General features: G+C 40.2%; 1 protein-coding gene across 4 annotated transcripts; it reads right to left on the reverse strand.

Moving 5' to 3' along the window:
* Positions 1-12: 12 nt before the first annotated feature.
* On the reverse strand, positions 13-16,313 carry ark2cb (arkadia (RNF111) C-terminal like ring finger ubiquitin ligase 2Cb). 4 transcript variants are annotated; one of them, XM_072681937.1, is made up of 8 exons: positions 16,079-16,313; positions 10,085-10,394; positions 8,608-8,739; positions 7,959-8,088; positions 7,630-7,734; positions 7,322-7,417; positions 6,281-6,384; positions 13-5,116 (listed from the first exon to the last, which is right to left on the reverse strand). In XM_072681937.1, the coding sequence occupies exons 1-8, from the start codon at positions 16,137-16,139 to the stop codon at positions 4,999-5,001; spliced, it is 1,056 nt and encodes a 351-aa protein (XP_072538038.1). In that variant the 5' UTR covers positions 16,140-16,313; the 3' UTR covers positions 13-4,998. The 4 variants fall into 4 exon arrangements, 3 of the variants coding, with proteins under 3 accessions (XP_072538038.1, XP_072538037.1, XP_072538039.1); XM_072681936.1 differs by having other exon boundaries at positions 8,608-8,742; XM_072681938.1 differs by lacking the exon at positions 16,079-16,313 and adding an exon at positions 10,681-11,946 and having other exon boundaries at positions 8,608-8,742.
* Between the last annotated feature and the right edge of the window lie 1,106 nt (positions 16,314-17,419).

Raw genomic sequence — 17,419 nt, forward strand, 5'->3', positions numbered from 1 at the left:
AAAAAGGTCATATACAAGACAAGAAATTAAAAAAGAAAGAACAGTTTGGGTTAAGCTATGCAACTTTTTGCATCATTAGTAATAAATACAGTACAAAATCCACCAAAAGTGAATCTAAGTGTTTTTTTTTCCTTTTTTTTACGCAATATACACTTAATCTAGTTATCGTACATGATGATCATCGAGCTATTGCTTAAATATTGTCAATACATATTTTTTTTTCTACTTGACTATAAAATATTAATGTCAGAAAACATTGCGCAGTAACAGCAACAGCAGTGTCTTATACAAAGATAGCCACTTCCCTTTCACTGGCAGGTTATTCAATATTTTTTTTTAACGTCAGCAGCAGAAAAAACATCAGAAAGATTTATGGTAAAATATTTTTAACATATCTATCCATTCTCATATGTATATTAAAACCTGAGAAAGACATGCATTATAGAGCTTGTGCTTTAGGATCTACTGTTCATTCTGTTTTGCGAAACATAATACTATTGCTGTATGTCCAAAAATCTGCTAGGGTGGTGGAGCAAAGAATAAAGACTTTAAGGCTGGTGAGGCAAATCATAGGACACGGCATGTCTTCACTTGTACCTTTTTTTTGTTTGTTTGTTTGTTTGCAAATAAACAGAGAATCCCAAGTGTTTGTTAACCAAGAAAGAACTTGTTCTACTGGCCTGTGTCAAAATCCCATTTGGCACAGACGTGATGAAGCAGGAAAGTGTTTTGCCATCTTCGTTTGAAATTGTATCATGTAGTGTTTCGGCGTTGCACCTTTCAAACAATATCAGCGGCTCGCTGCAAAATTCTATTCACGTTTTGTTTTCCTCAAGAGAAAGGTCCAATAGCGATTTTGCAATTTCGTCCACGTCTTTGTTAAAAGTATCAAAAGAAACATATTAATGACCATCTTAAATGTACTACAATTAGCGATAGATACATCCTCAGACAGTCGTTGAGCTCCAGACCCTGTTACGAAGTAACATAAAAAAATAAACAAATGGGAGGGGCTAGAAAAAAGAGGGAGGGGTCACGTGGGCATCACAAACGTAAGTGTAAATCGATGTGATCTTTCTCTATGTAATATAAATCCAGCTAATGTAAAGCATTAGGGTGACTCATGGCTAATCACAGTACACCTCACTCCGCACTAAGCTGTGTTTTAATACGACCTTTTTTTTTATAAGGAAAAAAAGAAAAGGAAAAAAAAAAAAAATCAGATCACTAAACCAAGTCAGAAGATTTAAAGTAAAGAGAGCATGGTGCACATTTTTCCAAATGCCAGTGAGAGGGTAGCCAAGCCGAGAGTGCAAAATAGGAGATACATGCAAAACATTTCCAGTCTAAAGCGGTTTGTCTACTAAATCACAGCTGAAATTGCATTAATGGAATGTAACCAAATCCACAGCACCACACACTTAACACATTTCAGCACACCCTTTTTGATTTTTTTTTTTTTGTCTCGTTTTGTCTCTTTTTCTCCTTTTAAAGTACAAATGCATGCAAAGCACTCCCATTAAAGTATGCACAATGAGGTATTTATACACGTTATGTCTATGTAAATAAATAAACAGATTAAAATCAGCAAACTAAATCAAAACTTAAATACGCACCCATAGTAGCTAAAGTTAGTCATAAATTATGATTGTTAAATACTTAAGGCATTTTTTTTGACGCACAACATCCTGTGTAAACTATAGAATGCTGGACACAGGACACGAGTAAAACTCCAACAACCCCAAAAGAAAAAGAAAAAAAAAAGGGAAAAAAAAGATTGCTCCGTACCCTTCTGAAGTAAAAACGGACACTGAAGCCACAGAAGGAAGCTCGACGGACAGAACACTGCTCACACACAGAAGAAGGCTAGCAAGGGTCAGCAACACTAAACTCTCACTGAGACAATCATAACAGTAATGCCAATTCATGGCTGAATTAAAAAGCTTAGTAAAGTATGGAAGCCTGTTTCTGCAAGGAAGGAGGACAAAAAGACCTACTTCTCCTCTCCTTCTCGTTTCCGTATCTACGAGCAGCATATCACATTTTTTACTTATTATGTGGAAGATTTTATATTTATATTTAAGCATATATTTTCCTTAGCCTTTTCACTGATACCAAAATGTATTCTCTTAAAATAATGAATCTCCAAATATTTGGACACTTTCAATGCTTTCAATAAAAAAAAAAAAGAATTCTAATATACTGCTCCTGTGCAACAACACAAGTTACAAATAATTATTATTACAAATAATAAGTAGAAGTAGTTAAAAATAAGAACAACAAAAAAATATATTTATAATCACTTGTATTTCAAAAGCGTCATATCTTGAGGCAGATAACTTGATACAAAACATATAGATAATTTGTCATTTTAACCCTCAGTAACTTTGTTGTTGCCAAAATACATAGCATTGAACACCCTCAAAGTGCCCTCGGCTGTCCTTTTTGTTAACAATTTGGTCGTATGAAAAGTGATTCCAAACTTTTGAACAGTAGTGTTGAATCAAAATTCTAACGTCTACTGTCTCGACATAATGAACAAATCAGAGTAATTTATTTCTAATTTCATGTGAACTCCTATCACAAGGAGGGTGAAGACTAGCACGTGTCCTCCGACATTTGAAGCCAGCCACGGCCTCTTTTTAAACTGCAGCTGATGCCGTAGTGTGAGGTAGCCAGCGTGCACGGAGGAAAGCATGGCTCTGCAGCTCCGATACAACAGCCAACAGATGCTTTTGGGAGTGTTGTGGGGAGGAAGTGCCATCAACCCACCTCTGGGAGAGCAGGGCCAGTTGTGCTCTCTCTGACTCCAGGACTCCAGGATGACCCAGGATTCGAACCAGCGATCTTTGGATCATAGTCTACTGGACCACTCGGAGACCAACAAATAGATGTTTTAGCAACAGGTCATCATTTAAAAATTCGATTTGTACTATAAAAGGTTGAATTTTCAATATTACCATGAGAAAAAACTGATGTGCTGCTGCCAGAAACTGAGAAATAGGAAAAACTCTTTTTCTCTCTTCTCTCTCATGGAAACAGGCCTCTATACAAAATGCTCTCCACTTCCTTCCTGCACAATTCGCCACAATGCTCAAAGTGGACTGCTCAAAGTGGACACCTGGGAAAGTTGGCGTTAAAACAGAAGCGAGCACATTGTGTCGGTCACTGCATTATGGCGTCTCAGTGCATTGGTGTCAAACTGTCTTCAGAAATGCTACCGAGCCATAAAGTCACATACATTTAAGCGTGACTGATGAGGGTTTGACTAACGCTGTGGATACAAGTGGCGCTAAGTGGTGGACGTATGGCTACGCTACTGTTTTTTTTTTTCTTTCTTTTTGGATGGAGTATACCGTGAGGAGCGCAGTGTACACGTTTCAGCACTGGTCAAGGAGACAGGTCACTGAGTGCAAATGCATAAGCAAAGGGACGAGAGAAAAAATTCACAATCACATCGAAGTCAGGCAACCTCATAATATAGTGCATTTACAAAAATAACAGCTAGCTACATTAAGACAACAATAAATATTATTCCAGCATTGCAGCTACTTATTTGAAATGGTGAGAAGCTGAACCAGCCCCACAGCTAGGTTGGCATAATTCATCCATAGTAGGGAAAACAGGAAAGAGGAAGAAGAAGAAGAAGAAGAAGAAGAAGAAAAAAAAACAGAAGAGAACAGAACAGGAAGAATGAAAACAATCAACTGAAAAATACAGCTTAGAAAAGTTATGTTTGGTATCTATAAAACAATGGCTTTTCTCCCTTTTCGTCTCCTCCAGAAATGGCAGCAACAGGTTTTCATGCACAATTTGACGTTAGAGCTGCTTTCTTAGCTGAGTAACTCTACATATACTGTACGTTCAAGCGATACCACACACTTACATTGCTAATGGAAACACTGAGAAGTAGGCTGTTGCTATTAGAATGTGTGCTTGTCCTACAGGCATTAAGGTATACATCTCACTCTTTGTTACGTCAGTGACAAGTTGAGAACACAGTGTCTTCAGAATTAGTAAGATATCTCTCATGCACGAACCGTCCATCCTATCCATTATGTTCCCGGAAAAAAAAATAATCAAAGAAAAAAGAAAATTTTTTGAAAAAAAAGAAAGAAATTAAAGCCCCGGCCACTCACAGAACATGCATTTTGAAGATACTTTTCTAAGCATGGAGATTTTTCACAAGCACAAATACATACTGTCACAGCTTAAGTCAAGCCTGGCCTTGCTGTCACCATGATTACAGAAAGTACATTAAGCATCACTTCTGAAAATTACAGTTAAGGACTGTTTGTTAGTATCATTTCATACAGTTGGATTACTTGACTTGTGAGAACAAGGCTATCCTTATGTGTTTCTAGCTTTCTAGATTTCACTCCCCAATCTACTCATTACGCTTCACAACGACATAACGTACCGTCCGCGTTCACAGCTCCACGTTTCCGCGCAGTGCGCATTCGGAATATTTTGAGCTGATCGACTGCACTCTCCTAGGCCGTAGAAGACCGCAGTACATCTGAAATACACAACTGACTACATCTAATGTTTGGAAATTTGGAGGCTTTGTGATGTTTATGTCATGATGCGACATCCGTTTGTCGACTGAAACATTGCAAGGGAGGAAAAGCTTTAGGTTAACTGTGGTGGAGACCGTCCAGGAGCTGCGCTTGCTGTCCTAAATACACAGGAGGCTCATGCAGGGGACCTTGATAGGAACCACCTCAATGACAGACTCAGCTAAAGCCCACTGAAGTCCCACTGAAAGCTGCCTAGGACGCTCGCGCAGATCTGAATATTCGTCCACCGTGAATCCTCCGGCTCCTTCCCATTTTCGCTCACACTGTGGTACGTCTTTAATCCTACCTGCTTCACGTCTTCGGTTGGCTCAGAAGGCAAGGTCAAAGGTGAAAGGTGATGGAGAGACAGACATTTGGCAAAGTACCCAAGAAGGGATAGGGAGAAAGGGTAGGGCTTCCACCGGCGCTACAGAAGACATCAGCTGTCCGGAGTCAGCTGTGTCTCAATGTCCACCCTGCAAATGGGACACTTCTTATTGGTTGCAAGCCACTGGTCGACACAGGCCTGATGGAACAGATGCATGCAGGGTAATCTCCTGAAGAGGGGAAAGAAAAAAAAAAAAAAAAAAAAAGATATGCTAGGTTAGACGAAGGTGCTAAAGTACAGGCAATTAATAATTTATCAGTGAACAACAAAGTAAGTCAACAACAAAAGTCACTGAGTAAGTCTCAAGACCTGAGTCAAGTGTCATGTCAGTTTAGGTAGTCCCGAGTCCTAAACTCTCTGCACTTTAAAATTAGACTGCGCCTATAGCTGTGGTTGGACATTGTTTGGGTTTTCAAAGATTTGTCTGAACTGTTCTTTTTAGGGTCAGAGCCTTTTCTTGTCGAAACTAAGTCCTCTGAATGTCCTGTTGGTGATCATGATTGGCTACATCCAGTAGCACCTCTGTGCCACATAAAAAGGGTTTGTTGGATTTGACAGCACTGAGTGAACTGACCAACAAAGAGTGCAATGGGAGTCCAAAGAGCTCAGTGCACATTTGAGAAGGATCATAGTAGATTTATGTACATAGTACCATCAGTTTAAACAATTGTACGTGAGTACATGCTACTGGTAGGTGTGGCCACTTTGCCATGGTCAGAAAGAAGCCCAAACTGTCACCATCAGCTGGTAGCAAACTGGTTTGGATGGTCAGGAACAAGCCAAGAACCACCTATGCACAGGTTTGTCATGAACTGGAAGCCACTAGAGCCCCAGTGTCACTGTCTACAGCCCACACAGATAAAGAAAAAGCCTTCGGGAGAACATTCTTATGGTCAGATGACACAAAGATTGGGTTTGGCCACAATAAGGCATTCAGCCCCCCAAAAACACTAAACGAACTGTTCAACATTGTAGTGGTGGTCCCGTCATGACCTGGGACTGTTTTTACTGTCAGTGGAACTGGTAGACTTGTGGATGTAATAATAAAGAAAGAGCACTACCTACATATCAAATGTGGATGTAGACAAAATACGCGGAATCCTGAAATCCCACCATCGTCATAACATTCGTGTCCAATATGCAATTGGTGTAAACTCCCCCCCCCCCCACTGCTGTTTATGAGAGTTTGGATTTGGATTGTTTTTACTAACTAATGTACTTAATCTTAGATCAGGTATTAATATCAGCAGATACTCAATATATACAGAAAGCCTTGTTCAGGACATCCCTAGCAATTAATATATACATGCTTAGTATAAACATTGCCAACTACCTTACATCCTCTCCATCCTCAAGCATTGACAGACATATTGTACACTTTTCATCTGTGTCCAGCTCATCCTCGTCCATCCCTATTTTCAGCTCCAGTGGCCTTCGCTATGGAGTAAAAGAGTAGAAATTACACACAAGGACGCCACAGTGAAATCACACAAAGAATGAGATGAAACTAGGAAGCACGCCTAGCTTTTACAGTGTTCATCACTTAACAATGTTATTGGGAAGAATCAACAACATAGGAACCACGGCTTTTTTTGCTGAGTTGCTGACCAAAGCAGAAGTATTTCAATTCAAATAACTCAGAACTTTAACTGGCAAAAGCATAAAAGACTTTCTACCTAGAATTGAAGGAATAACTACTGGCTGCTTTGTTAAGCATCTTCAAAGCATTAGAATACAGGACTTTTAACCACTGGGTACAGCAATCGTATTTTATTAGGAGCATCACTGTTAACATTGCCTGTTGATGCTATAATTGCAATGATGTTGGAGGACATTTACTGATTTATCCCCTGCAGTTTGTGGAGTTTTACAAATTATATCATTGTCAATTTCCACCCACTAGCTAGGACTCCACATCAAACAAAGCTACCAGTGCTGGGAGGGTAAAGGCTAGCACCTGCTTTCTCAAAGTCGCATAAGGATAGCCGACCACATTTTTTCAAACTGCTGCTAACTGCATATTTTTTGTTCATGCTGAGTGCTGGGAAACGGAAGGGTCATCTTACCCACCCGAGAGGCCAATTACACTCTCTTGGAATCTCAGTCACAGATGACTGTGGCATCTCCAGGGATCAAAATTGCAATCTCCAGAGGAGTATAGCCAACACAGGCAGTTGCACCACTTGACAGCCCTTTCATGTTTTATTGCATCCTTCTTATTTTTATACATACACAAATCTGAAAAAGGGTCTTCTTCCCAAGTACATTGGATTTTACATGGATTTTAAACATTATAGAAATGCATATTTATTTTATTTAATACTATTTTAACTTTATATACATATACTGTACATTTGACATTAGAAGCACTTACCTTTTTGTACTTATGAGGGAATGTAAACCTCTCAATGGTGGTTTGCACAGCCCCTCGGTTCACATTCCCGAGCCTGTCTTCCAGCTGTAAGAGCTCCTGGAATTAAAAACATATGCATGTGTTTTTTTTTTATACTGCAGTGTCAAACAACCATCTACACAAAGCTGAGGGCTCAGTCTATTGGTCATGTTTTGTCAACCGTTTCTTTTATTGAAGGGGCTGTTTTGTAAATTAGTTGAGCCGTTAATAAGTAACGCTGCATGCTGGATTAAAGATTGTTTAGGGAGAGATGAGGAACCTGACAGTACCTCGTAGCTTTCCCGCACAGCAGTGGCATGGCGAGAGGGATTGAGGCCTTGCAGGGTCAACAGATGTAACTGCGGATAGGGGTAGTTTCTGATCTCATGGACAACCTATAATAGACAGAACCATTAGTTAATCTGAAACTGGATTATACCTCATGTAATTCATCTGTTGTGGGACTGAGATATCTAGCTCTATGAGTCTGAGCTGCATAATCTGCAATTTTTTCTATCTGCAATAGCCCACACATTGGTGGAAACAGCTTCTTCTCAGTTTGGCCTAAATACTCATCACTTACGACTTACTGGGTTCAGAAAACAGGCCTGAGACGTACCACTTGTGCTGAAGATGCGGTCCTGGGGAAGTGGTGCAGCCTGGGAGAGGCCAGATAGTGCTGATAATGCTGAGGGAGCTGCGGGACGTGGTACTGCGGGTGAGGCAGTCCTGGGTCCACACTCAAATCCCTAAAAGGACAAAGGTGCAATCATTCATTGGAATATTCTTTATTGCATTTAACTCACATTTGTTTCAATAACATTAAATAGATATGGCAACACACTCTTTACAATCCATGCAAGGATTTTTGAATGGACAGTTTTGTGAGGTCACAAAACATGCATCCTATCCCCCTGCAGCAGTTTACTCCTGCCCATTCACACTAAGTCCAGACTGCTGTTTGAATGAGACAATACTGGACAGCCAACCAGAACAGAGATCATCTCCATCCTTCAGCCTTATTGCAAAAGAACTTTAGGTAATTCTAAGGGATAAGGAGGGTTTGTAAATTGGTCATGTAAAAATTCATTAATTAATTATGATTATTATTATGTGTGAAACACCCTCAACATCCTCAAGGTAGACCTTAATGAAATACAAGAAAGGCATAGGACATGGGTCCTTAAGTAACTGCTGTAGCTAATGTAGCATTTAAAGCAACAACCCATTTAAAAACTACATTGAGAGGGTGGTTAAAACAAAATTACCAGTCTGTTCCTTCAGCAAGGTAGCGCGGCTGCTGCGGGACGGGTGGAGGAGGAGGGACGTGGATGGAAGGGGCGTACTCATACGGGGGACGCAGCGTCTGGGGATGGTGAGGCGTTCTCTCTTGGGCATGTCTGCTTAAAATAACCAGTTCCAGTTGGATTCATGTCTAAAGAATACCAGCTAATCAAAACTGACATTGTATAACTGTGCAATTGCAATAAAAACATCTTTAAAATAGGCCCTTTCTAAGAATATTAAAAATATCCTGTAGCTAATGTATGTGCAAATAACTGATATGGATGTAAATGTAACACTTTGAATAAGATTTTGGACAGAGGGCTGTTTATCATGTTCGCTTAATGTACAGCAGAGGGCATTTTCAACCTTTATTAGGAATACCTGCACAACAACTAATTTATACAATTATCTAATCAGCCAATGGAGTGTCAGCACTGCAGTGGATTTCTGCATCTTTTACTAATAAAAATGTGGTTTAAGTCACAATTATAGAGAAACACAGTAAAGCTAACCTGAACACATTGAGTAAAAATGCACAGTGCAGGCTAGTAAATGTACGTAAGCCAATAAATGAATGAATTAACCGGTATATCCCATTTAAGACAGGCACAACATTGAGGAGGAATTCTGGACCATTTCTCCCTGCAAACATGTCTCAGGTCATCAATGTTCCTTGTATGCCTTGTATGCACAGCCTTCTTCAGATCATGCCACAGCATCTCAATAGGGCTTAGTTGTTTTACTTGTGTGCTTTGGGTCATTGTCTTGTTGCATTACCCAATGTCATAAACCGCTGCCCTCACATTCTCTTATAAAATGTTCTGATACAGTTTTGAATTCATAGCCCTAAACAATGATACTCCCTTCACCATGTTTTGCAGTTGGGAGGGGGTGTTTTTTGGACAGCATTGGCATTGGTGTCCTTACATTAATACATTTCTTGCTTTTCTAAAAGTGGACACGTGTTTTTGCAGTGTGTAGAGTCTCCTGTCTCCTGTTTTGCTGCTGGCCCAGGGTTCTTTTCACCGCTTTTATATTACCTGTTGTGTTCTGGAAGTGATTTGTGGACAATTGGCTAGCATGTACTGTGGACATTTACTAAATGTGCTCAATAAAAGACAAACAGTATAAACATTAACTGTATTTAAAAAAAAACTGAGGCTGCAGTGGGCACAGGCTTACCAAACCAGAAATGTTTCCAGTTTAAAACTGGAAATACAGTGCTCAGCCAGTGTAGAGCTGTAAGGGTTTTCTTTGCTAATTCCCACCCACTCGCTAGGACCCTATCACATGGGGCTACCAGTGCTGGGATGGTAAGGGGATGTTTCGTCTGAGACACATGAAACCAACCAAGTGATTTTTTTTTTAAACTACCTTGAATGTAAACGATGTGGCTTACAAAAAAATATACTAAAAAACATTCATTTCCAGCAGTGGTCGGCTGTACCGTGATCTTACCTGGGCTGTGGAAGGATCCTCCTGTGCTGTGCCTCCAGGATCTGCTGCTGGATGAGGTATTGCTGGTGTAAAGCCTGAGGTAGGAAAGGGGGGCCTTGGATGTCCTGGAACTGTGGTGCTGGCATGTGGCTGAGGGGCGGATGGAGCGGGGCAGCTGGCTGGTGCGTCGGGGCGAGGTGCGGGTTCATCCCCGTCTGAGATTGTCCTGGATGGGGCATTGGGAAGTCAACAGGGATCTGGGCCTGAGGGCCTACGTGGAAATGCCGGCAAGAGGTAGCATGGCTATGCTGATGCCTGTTAAACTGAGATCCTGCAAGAACAACGACACCACGTCAAAGAACGTCAGACATGGAGAGGCTGATCTTTAGGTGAATGTTTGTGCCCCGTTTTTGGCACCTATCCTAAGCTTGCAGAGTTTCTCTTGAACTAAATTCATCTAAATCCATGACTGGTGGTAATGAGTGTAATCAAGAATGCAAGGGTGAAGTAGAGTGCATTGTGTAGACTTCACTGGCTCGAAATACTACCAGGGCTTCTCGGTGTTAGTTGACAGCAGTGCGTGTGGTTTGCTTTTGGTTCTCAAGGTCGCGTCTCACCTCCCAGCAGCTGACACTTCGACAGATGTGAGCGAGCCTACTATTATTTACTGACTATTCCAAGCAGCTAGCCGAGCCTCTCAGAGGGAGTTCCTTGGCCAACTGATGGAGTCCACACCTGCTGCTTCAAGTGCTCTACTAAATCTATGGCTTTGGCTCAGACTGATTCATCAAGTCGTCTCATGGTGGCTCCTACAGTTGTGGTAGCAAAGCATGCAGTAAAATGTTACAGCAAATCAACATGTTAAATGAAAAAAAGCCTGTCTCACATCACATGTAGAACAGAATGATGCTAGCATGCATTAAGTACATAAGTGTGTAAATAATAAAGGCTTAAGAGCTTAAACAACGTTTAAAAGGTTTGTCTTGGACATGAGGTGTATGGTTGGGCTGAAATACACAGTGCTAAATGGAAAAGGGTCCTAAATTAGAAAATAATTAAAGAATTAGGCTTGTGTTGAAGCAGAACGTGTTAACCTAAGTTGATGTTTCTGCACTTTTTCAGACAAGTTCCATGAAGATGTAAAATTAAAAACGGTGACTAATGTGGATGAATGTCTACACAAAAAGAGAAATGTGTGTGAACCCCTACAAGCATTAGCAAGGTGATTAGCAAGTTATGATCCATGTGTTTTCCACCCTCTTAAGAAGCTTCTTCTGCACTCCCACTCTAGTTCCTGCATACTTTAGATAAAGCTGGGACTTGCCCTGCTTTCTTTTCATTTTAACACTCGATTCTCCACCTACTCCTTTGGGTTCCTCCAACTTGTCCAGATTTATGTTCCACATCACGTAAACCAGAGCTGTAAGACAACTGGTGCATCCAGGACCACATACTACCAGTCTAAGTAGTATAGCATAAACAGTGCATCACCCTTAGCAGTGAAGTACACACCTAAAAAGGCATTGTACTGGAGTTTTTTGAGTAAAGGCAATGTACAACTTAACCCAAAGAACCATGTGAATTTATTAAAGGTTCTTTTTTTAAGGCAAGAACCTTTAAGCATTAAGTATAGAGCTGCACAATATATCGTTTCAGCATCGCCATCGCAATGTCAGATCATATCAAACACATCATGCTATGACTTTTTTTGCTGCTTACAAAATAAAATCCTGCACTGTTGTCATTTTCCACGACACATCTATCATAGGTAAGTTATATCAGCTAAATACCATTTATTTCATTCCAATATTGGATACAAAAGTTCATTATTAATTATATGACATGTTGAATCACGGACCCTTTGGTGAAATCTGAAAAGTCCTGTATTTTTTTTTTTTATATCTCAACATATATTTTTTTTCCAGTATCGTGCAGCCCTAATTTAGTGTTCCACCTTTGCTTAAAATCAAAGAATTATGCATAGAATAGGCATGTGCCAATGTCAAACCCTAATATCACTTAATAAAGGACTTGCAAGTAGTGAATTGAGTGTTGTTTTGTATAGTGTGTATATGTACATACATATGTATAAAAAAAAATAAAAAATAAACATACATTCCTTATAGTACTTTGTATAACGACAGCAGTCTTTTATTCACTCCTGTTTTTGCTTAATGGATGTCATGTCCTTGATTTTCTTGAGCTTCTTTTTCCATACTGAGTAGATTATAGGTACTCTAGATAGCAAATGATTTTTACAGGCATACAATGAAAACTGTACTATGAGCTGTGGCGGTGCTCCGATTAATACCACACTAAACCTGCTGCACAAACATCACATGCAGCATAGCGCAACTTTACTAAAAAAGCAGTGAATACTGTATTTCTATGTACTTCCATGTAAACAAAGCAATAGTCTACAATATAGTAGTATGTGGTTTTGGACACAGCCAGTGATTACCCATTTCAGCTATAGGAATCCAGAAAACTATGGACTGGATTGAGGCCAGATAGTACTGAAAAGAAGAGTCATTCATAGTGGTTTTCTATTAGTTAGCAAACAATCATGGCTTAAAAACACTGACATCAACTCGCTCAGACGAAAGTGATATAGAACATGACCCAAGGTGTCTAAAAACCCCATCGAATTAGCATTTTCTTTTTCCAATGCATTTCCGAGGCAAGCTAATGGGAGTCTGGACCAATGAATGATTATTATGTTAAAAACATAATAATGCAACCACTGATGTGAATGGTAATCTTTACAGGAAAAAGGCCTGGCCACACCTTCTGCAATTTCTCACGGTTAACAATGGCCCAAAGCAAGAGGGCTGAAGACATAAAACAAATAAAATAAAATAAAATGGTGAATCTGGTATAGATGAACAAGTACACAAAAAAGGAGAAGTGTGTAAATCTCAAAAGCAATGTGATTAGCAAGTTATGGCCCATGTGTTTAGGAGCGTGTGAACTCCTGATGTTTCTCCAGTTCACCCTACTGTCTCACTAAAGTTAAATTACCCTCCCAGGCTTGAAGGCCAAACTACATAAATTGTGAACAAAGGGGGGAAAAAATAGCCGAGGCATTGGGAGTAAGAGATCTACTGTAAATGTGTTTAAATATGTGCAATGAATTTCACCCAGTGCCAGAATGTGTTCCAAGTGTTAGTGGGGAAAAGAATAAATCACAGAGATGGAATGTTTGGATACCTCCACACCACAGAATAGGGACAAATCTACATCGCATCAGTATCGTTTGCTGGGAGAAGACTTAAAGGTGCAGTTCCCATAAGTTCCCTAAATTTTCCATAGCCAATAGCACTTGGAATTTCCCAAATTTGGAAAAGGATAGTAAATTATTGCAGTCCAGTAAGTCAGATACAGCACTAAACTCTGGAAGAGCCTAGATGCCTTTTGAAATAAATACAGAATTTAGAATTAAATGATGTCCTGGTTAAGCTAAAAAGTCTTTGTACTGCACCTTCAAGTGCCTAAATAATCAACATAAATGACCACATATAAACTCATTGAGGCCTCATGATGAAAAAGCAAGGAAATCAATCTATCTGTCACAGCAGGAGGGAGGAGGTGGGGGAAGACAATAAATGGAAATCAGCAAGAAGCACACTGGAGGTTAGGAAAAATACTATATTCTTTATTGAAAAATATTAGTATAGGTGGATCTGTGTCATAATAATAATTCCATGCAACAAATAAAACAACATTGACCAAAGGCAAGGCCCACCATGCTCCGTACAGGGTTAACAGAACAAAAGCAGCATCCAATGAGCAGATGTGTTGGCTACAGCACATTACAGTACAGCAGGGTACATCTTTTCTACAGAAAGATTACATTGGAGTCTAATCAATGTAGAATAAAATAATATGAATAATGTGATTCATGCATTGAAGTCTATTACCAGAACAAAAGGTAGAGAAACCACAACCAAACAATAGACATTTCCACTCTAATAGAGGATATTTTGTAGCAGTGCAAGGAAATAAACATCCCTGTGAAATGGATAGCATTTTGAAATCTGTTAGTGCAGAGATTGGGTAAAGTGCTTCGTTAATCGGTGTGATTTGTTTTAATGCCGGCATTTATTGAGAAGCCTTGTTTGAGTAATATCCAAAGCCATGTGCTTCAGGTCTGGATGATCAACACAGGTGCAGTGTAACAAATCTGTGTGGGCTTTCCGCTTGCTTTGGTTAATTCCTACTGTTTTGACGCTTCGAGTCTGAAGCCATGTGCTTCCTCCAAACTACAGAGATAAAGATTTTAAAAGAAAGAGAAAGTAAAAATAAAAAGCCCAATTGGAAAAAAAAAAAAAAAAAAAAAAAAAAAATGAAGCCCACATGCAAGAAAGGGGTACAATGCACCTTTGTGTGTTAAAAAGGATTTCTGTCTTTTTTGGTTCATGAAATTTAAACAGCAAAATGCATCCACTTTACAGGAATTTACACATGTTGACTACCAAGGCTGGATGGGAGGTACATGAGTCACTTCTCTAATGCTACTATATATGGGCTAACTACTGCAACTTAACATAGAAAGAGACAAATCTGTTTCTAAATGTGTTAGCTATTATTATTATTATTATTATTTGTTGTTGTTTTTTTTTAGTCTTTAACATAAGGGAGTACAGTCTTGGGTGCTCAAATACCAATGTCGTCTTCTGATGGAAAGAGGAAATGAAGAAGGGGATCACAAAACAGCTAAATGCAGAGAACAGGCAGAGGCCACACCACACAGCAGCAGATGATCATTAGCTACACAATGGAGGGGGGACGACAAAGATCTGATAATGCAGAATGTAGAGCCAGCCTCGATACTATGAGACAGGAAATAAGAACAGAAATAAAAGCACAATGAAATCGTTGATGCCACTCCATGGAAATCAGTGCCACGCCAGCTATAGTTAACTGGCTAGCTACGTTCACTCAGCTAGCTAGTCAGCCGGGCAGCTAGTAGGACGATGTGAGCAAGCTAAAGCAGAGTTAGCTAGCCAGCTAGGCTCCGCTAGCGTCTTAGTTCGGCGGAAACCCTCGCCTGTGGGTACGTGAGAGCCGTGGTCAAACGTGAGCAAATGGCGACTCCAAGCACAGCTATGCAATCAGCAGGCCTCAACCAGGTGCCAGCGTCGTTAAACGTTATTCTGAACGGAGCTGTAAGGTTACCGAGCGCTTATAAGATCATACATGTAGCTAGCTAGCTAGTTACTGTAGCCAGCTGGTTAACAAGCTAGCTAGCTAGCTAACCGATCATCGCTGTTAACCAAACAACCCAAGAAAGCTGAACAAACGCCCAGGCAGCGGTCAGAAATGAAGGTGTACATGTTGGCTAGAGATAACTTGGGGTACTTTTGGTGCTCTGCTAATGAAGTCTTAGCTCCGTTTGTCTAGTCCAGCTAGCTATATATAGATATGTTTGTTTTACAAGTGGGTCGCAGAGCAGAGGGAACACGTTCACCAAATGGTGACTGCTTAGGCCTTCTTTGTGGATTAGCTAGCTAGCAGCGCTAGCCACGCTGGGATTAAACATCGCGGTCATTATTTAGAGACCGCAGCGACTCATCAAACGTAGCTACAGCTAATAACGAGAAAACAAACGAGGACCAAGATGCTCCCAGTGTATGATCTTTAGTTCACTACACGAATAATCATCATAATCAGCTAGTATTTCTCAGATTTGCTAGTTAGCTGGCTAGCTAACGGGTTAGCTTGCCCTCAAAACAGAAATCAGTCATGCAACGGTTTTGTTGAAACCCTCCCTGGCCGTTTAGCTTGCTTGCTAGCTAGCTAGCAAGAAGAGGGCAAACCACAACCAGTCTGTTTATCACTAGCACACGACCTGAATCGTAACATTTAACCACCAAGGTCGATTTGGCTGGATCTGGCTGGTGAACGTGGTCGTGTCTAGCTAGTTACGTTAGCAAGCAAGTGCTACATTTCCCGAAGACTCCGCTCATAACAAGATTTCGCTACTGGTTCAAGACAAGTAAATGTAATAAATACCTCGATTTCGTACTGAGCCGAAAACTGGAAGAACCAGGTATCCAACGTGTACTAACACCATCTTTGAATTCTTCGTATCGTTTAACAGTCTTTAAATAGATGGCTCAAAATACTCTAAAAAAAAAGAAAAGGAAAAATATCTAACGTTACATTCAGGCGGACCGTGCAGTTGCCTTGAGGACAAAGAGAGAAAGCGCGGCGGACTGCTGTACGCTGAGCACAAAGCTCTGACATGAGGCTGTCACTGCTGTAAGTCACCGCTGGGGGCGCCGCCGGACGGAAAACAGACCCCTGTGTCTTTTTGAGTGGTCCTGCATATGACAGACTCATTCAGAGTAAAAGGCCAAATTCATAAGCAGAGCTGCATTTTTTAAAAATGAATTTGCGAGTGAAAAGTTATTAAAAGACGTTTATGGCTGTGAAGGTTTCCAGGCCACTGAATTAATTGCACTAGTAGCTTGAGCAAGGCCCTTCATCCTCCCTCCTGCTCCCCGGGCGCCGCAGCAATGGCTGCCCACCGCTCCGGGCACCTGTGCTCACTGTGTCTGTGTGTGTGTGTGTGTGTGTGTGTGTGTTTGATCACTAGTGTGTATTTGTGTGTGTTCACTGCACGGATGGGTTAAAGGCAAAGGCCCAAAGTTCCATCTGTGTCCAACTTGTCCATATTGCAAAAGTCAAGGTGACAGTCCAATCTTGAATTTTTGTGACTGAATTTATGGAATACAATTATGGGATTATTATAATAATTATGGAAGACATTTTTTAAATCAATATAGCCGCATTGGTACAAATCCACCCCCTCCCCTCACACACACAATATTCCCCCCTCCCAACACTCCATCCATGTAGTGCCAAAAGAAGTAAGTTTAAAAGAAAAAAGTGCAGACAGAGCAGGTCTAGAAGAAACAAGGAAAACAGCAATACATTGAAAAAAAAATAATAATAACAATACTATTCATAGTAATAAAAATAATAATACTTCTGTAGTCCTGGATTTCAGGTAGACAAGAAATTCTCACCAGTATTTCTCAAACAGTTTTTTTTCTGTAAATCAAAAAATATTTGATCTAGGAGGTAAAATCGAATATTTTTAATTTGATTTCCACCTAACAGTAATACGTTTTAGCAATAAATCTAAGGTTCGCTCCTATTTGTTCTGGTAGCACAGACAAGTCTCAGTAAGTGAGGTATATCCACTTTGGTGACATCTGCAATAGCATCCAATATCTTTCTAGATTAGGGCAAGACCATAATCTGGAAGACACTGTATCACTTATCTGTGCTTCGTCCTTTAAAAGGAGTACATTAGTTAATGTTGAAATCAAGAAGAATGGATTCCCA

Source organism: Salminus brasiliensis, chromosome 6, assembly GCF_030463535.1.
Source record: "Salminus brasiliensis chromosome 6, fSalBra1.hap2, whole genome shotgun sequence".
Lineage (NCBI taxonomy): Eukaryota > Metazoa > Chordata > Actinopteri > Characiformes > Bryconidae > Salminus > Salminus brasiliensis.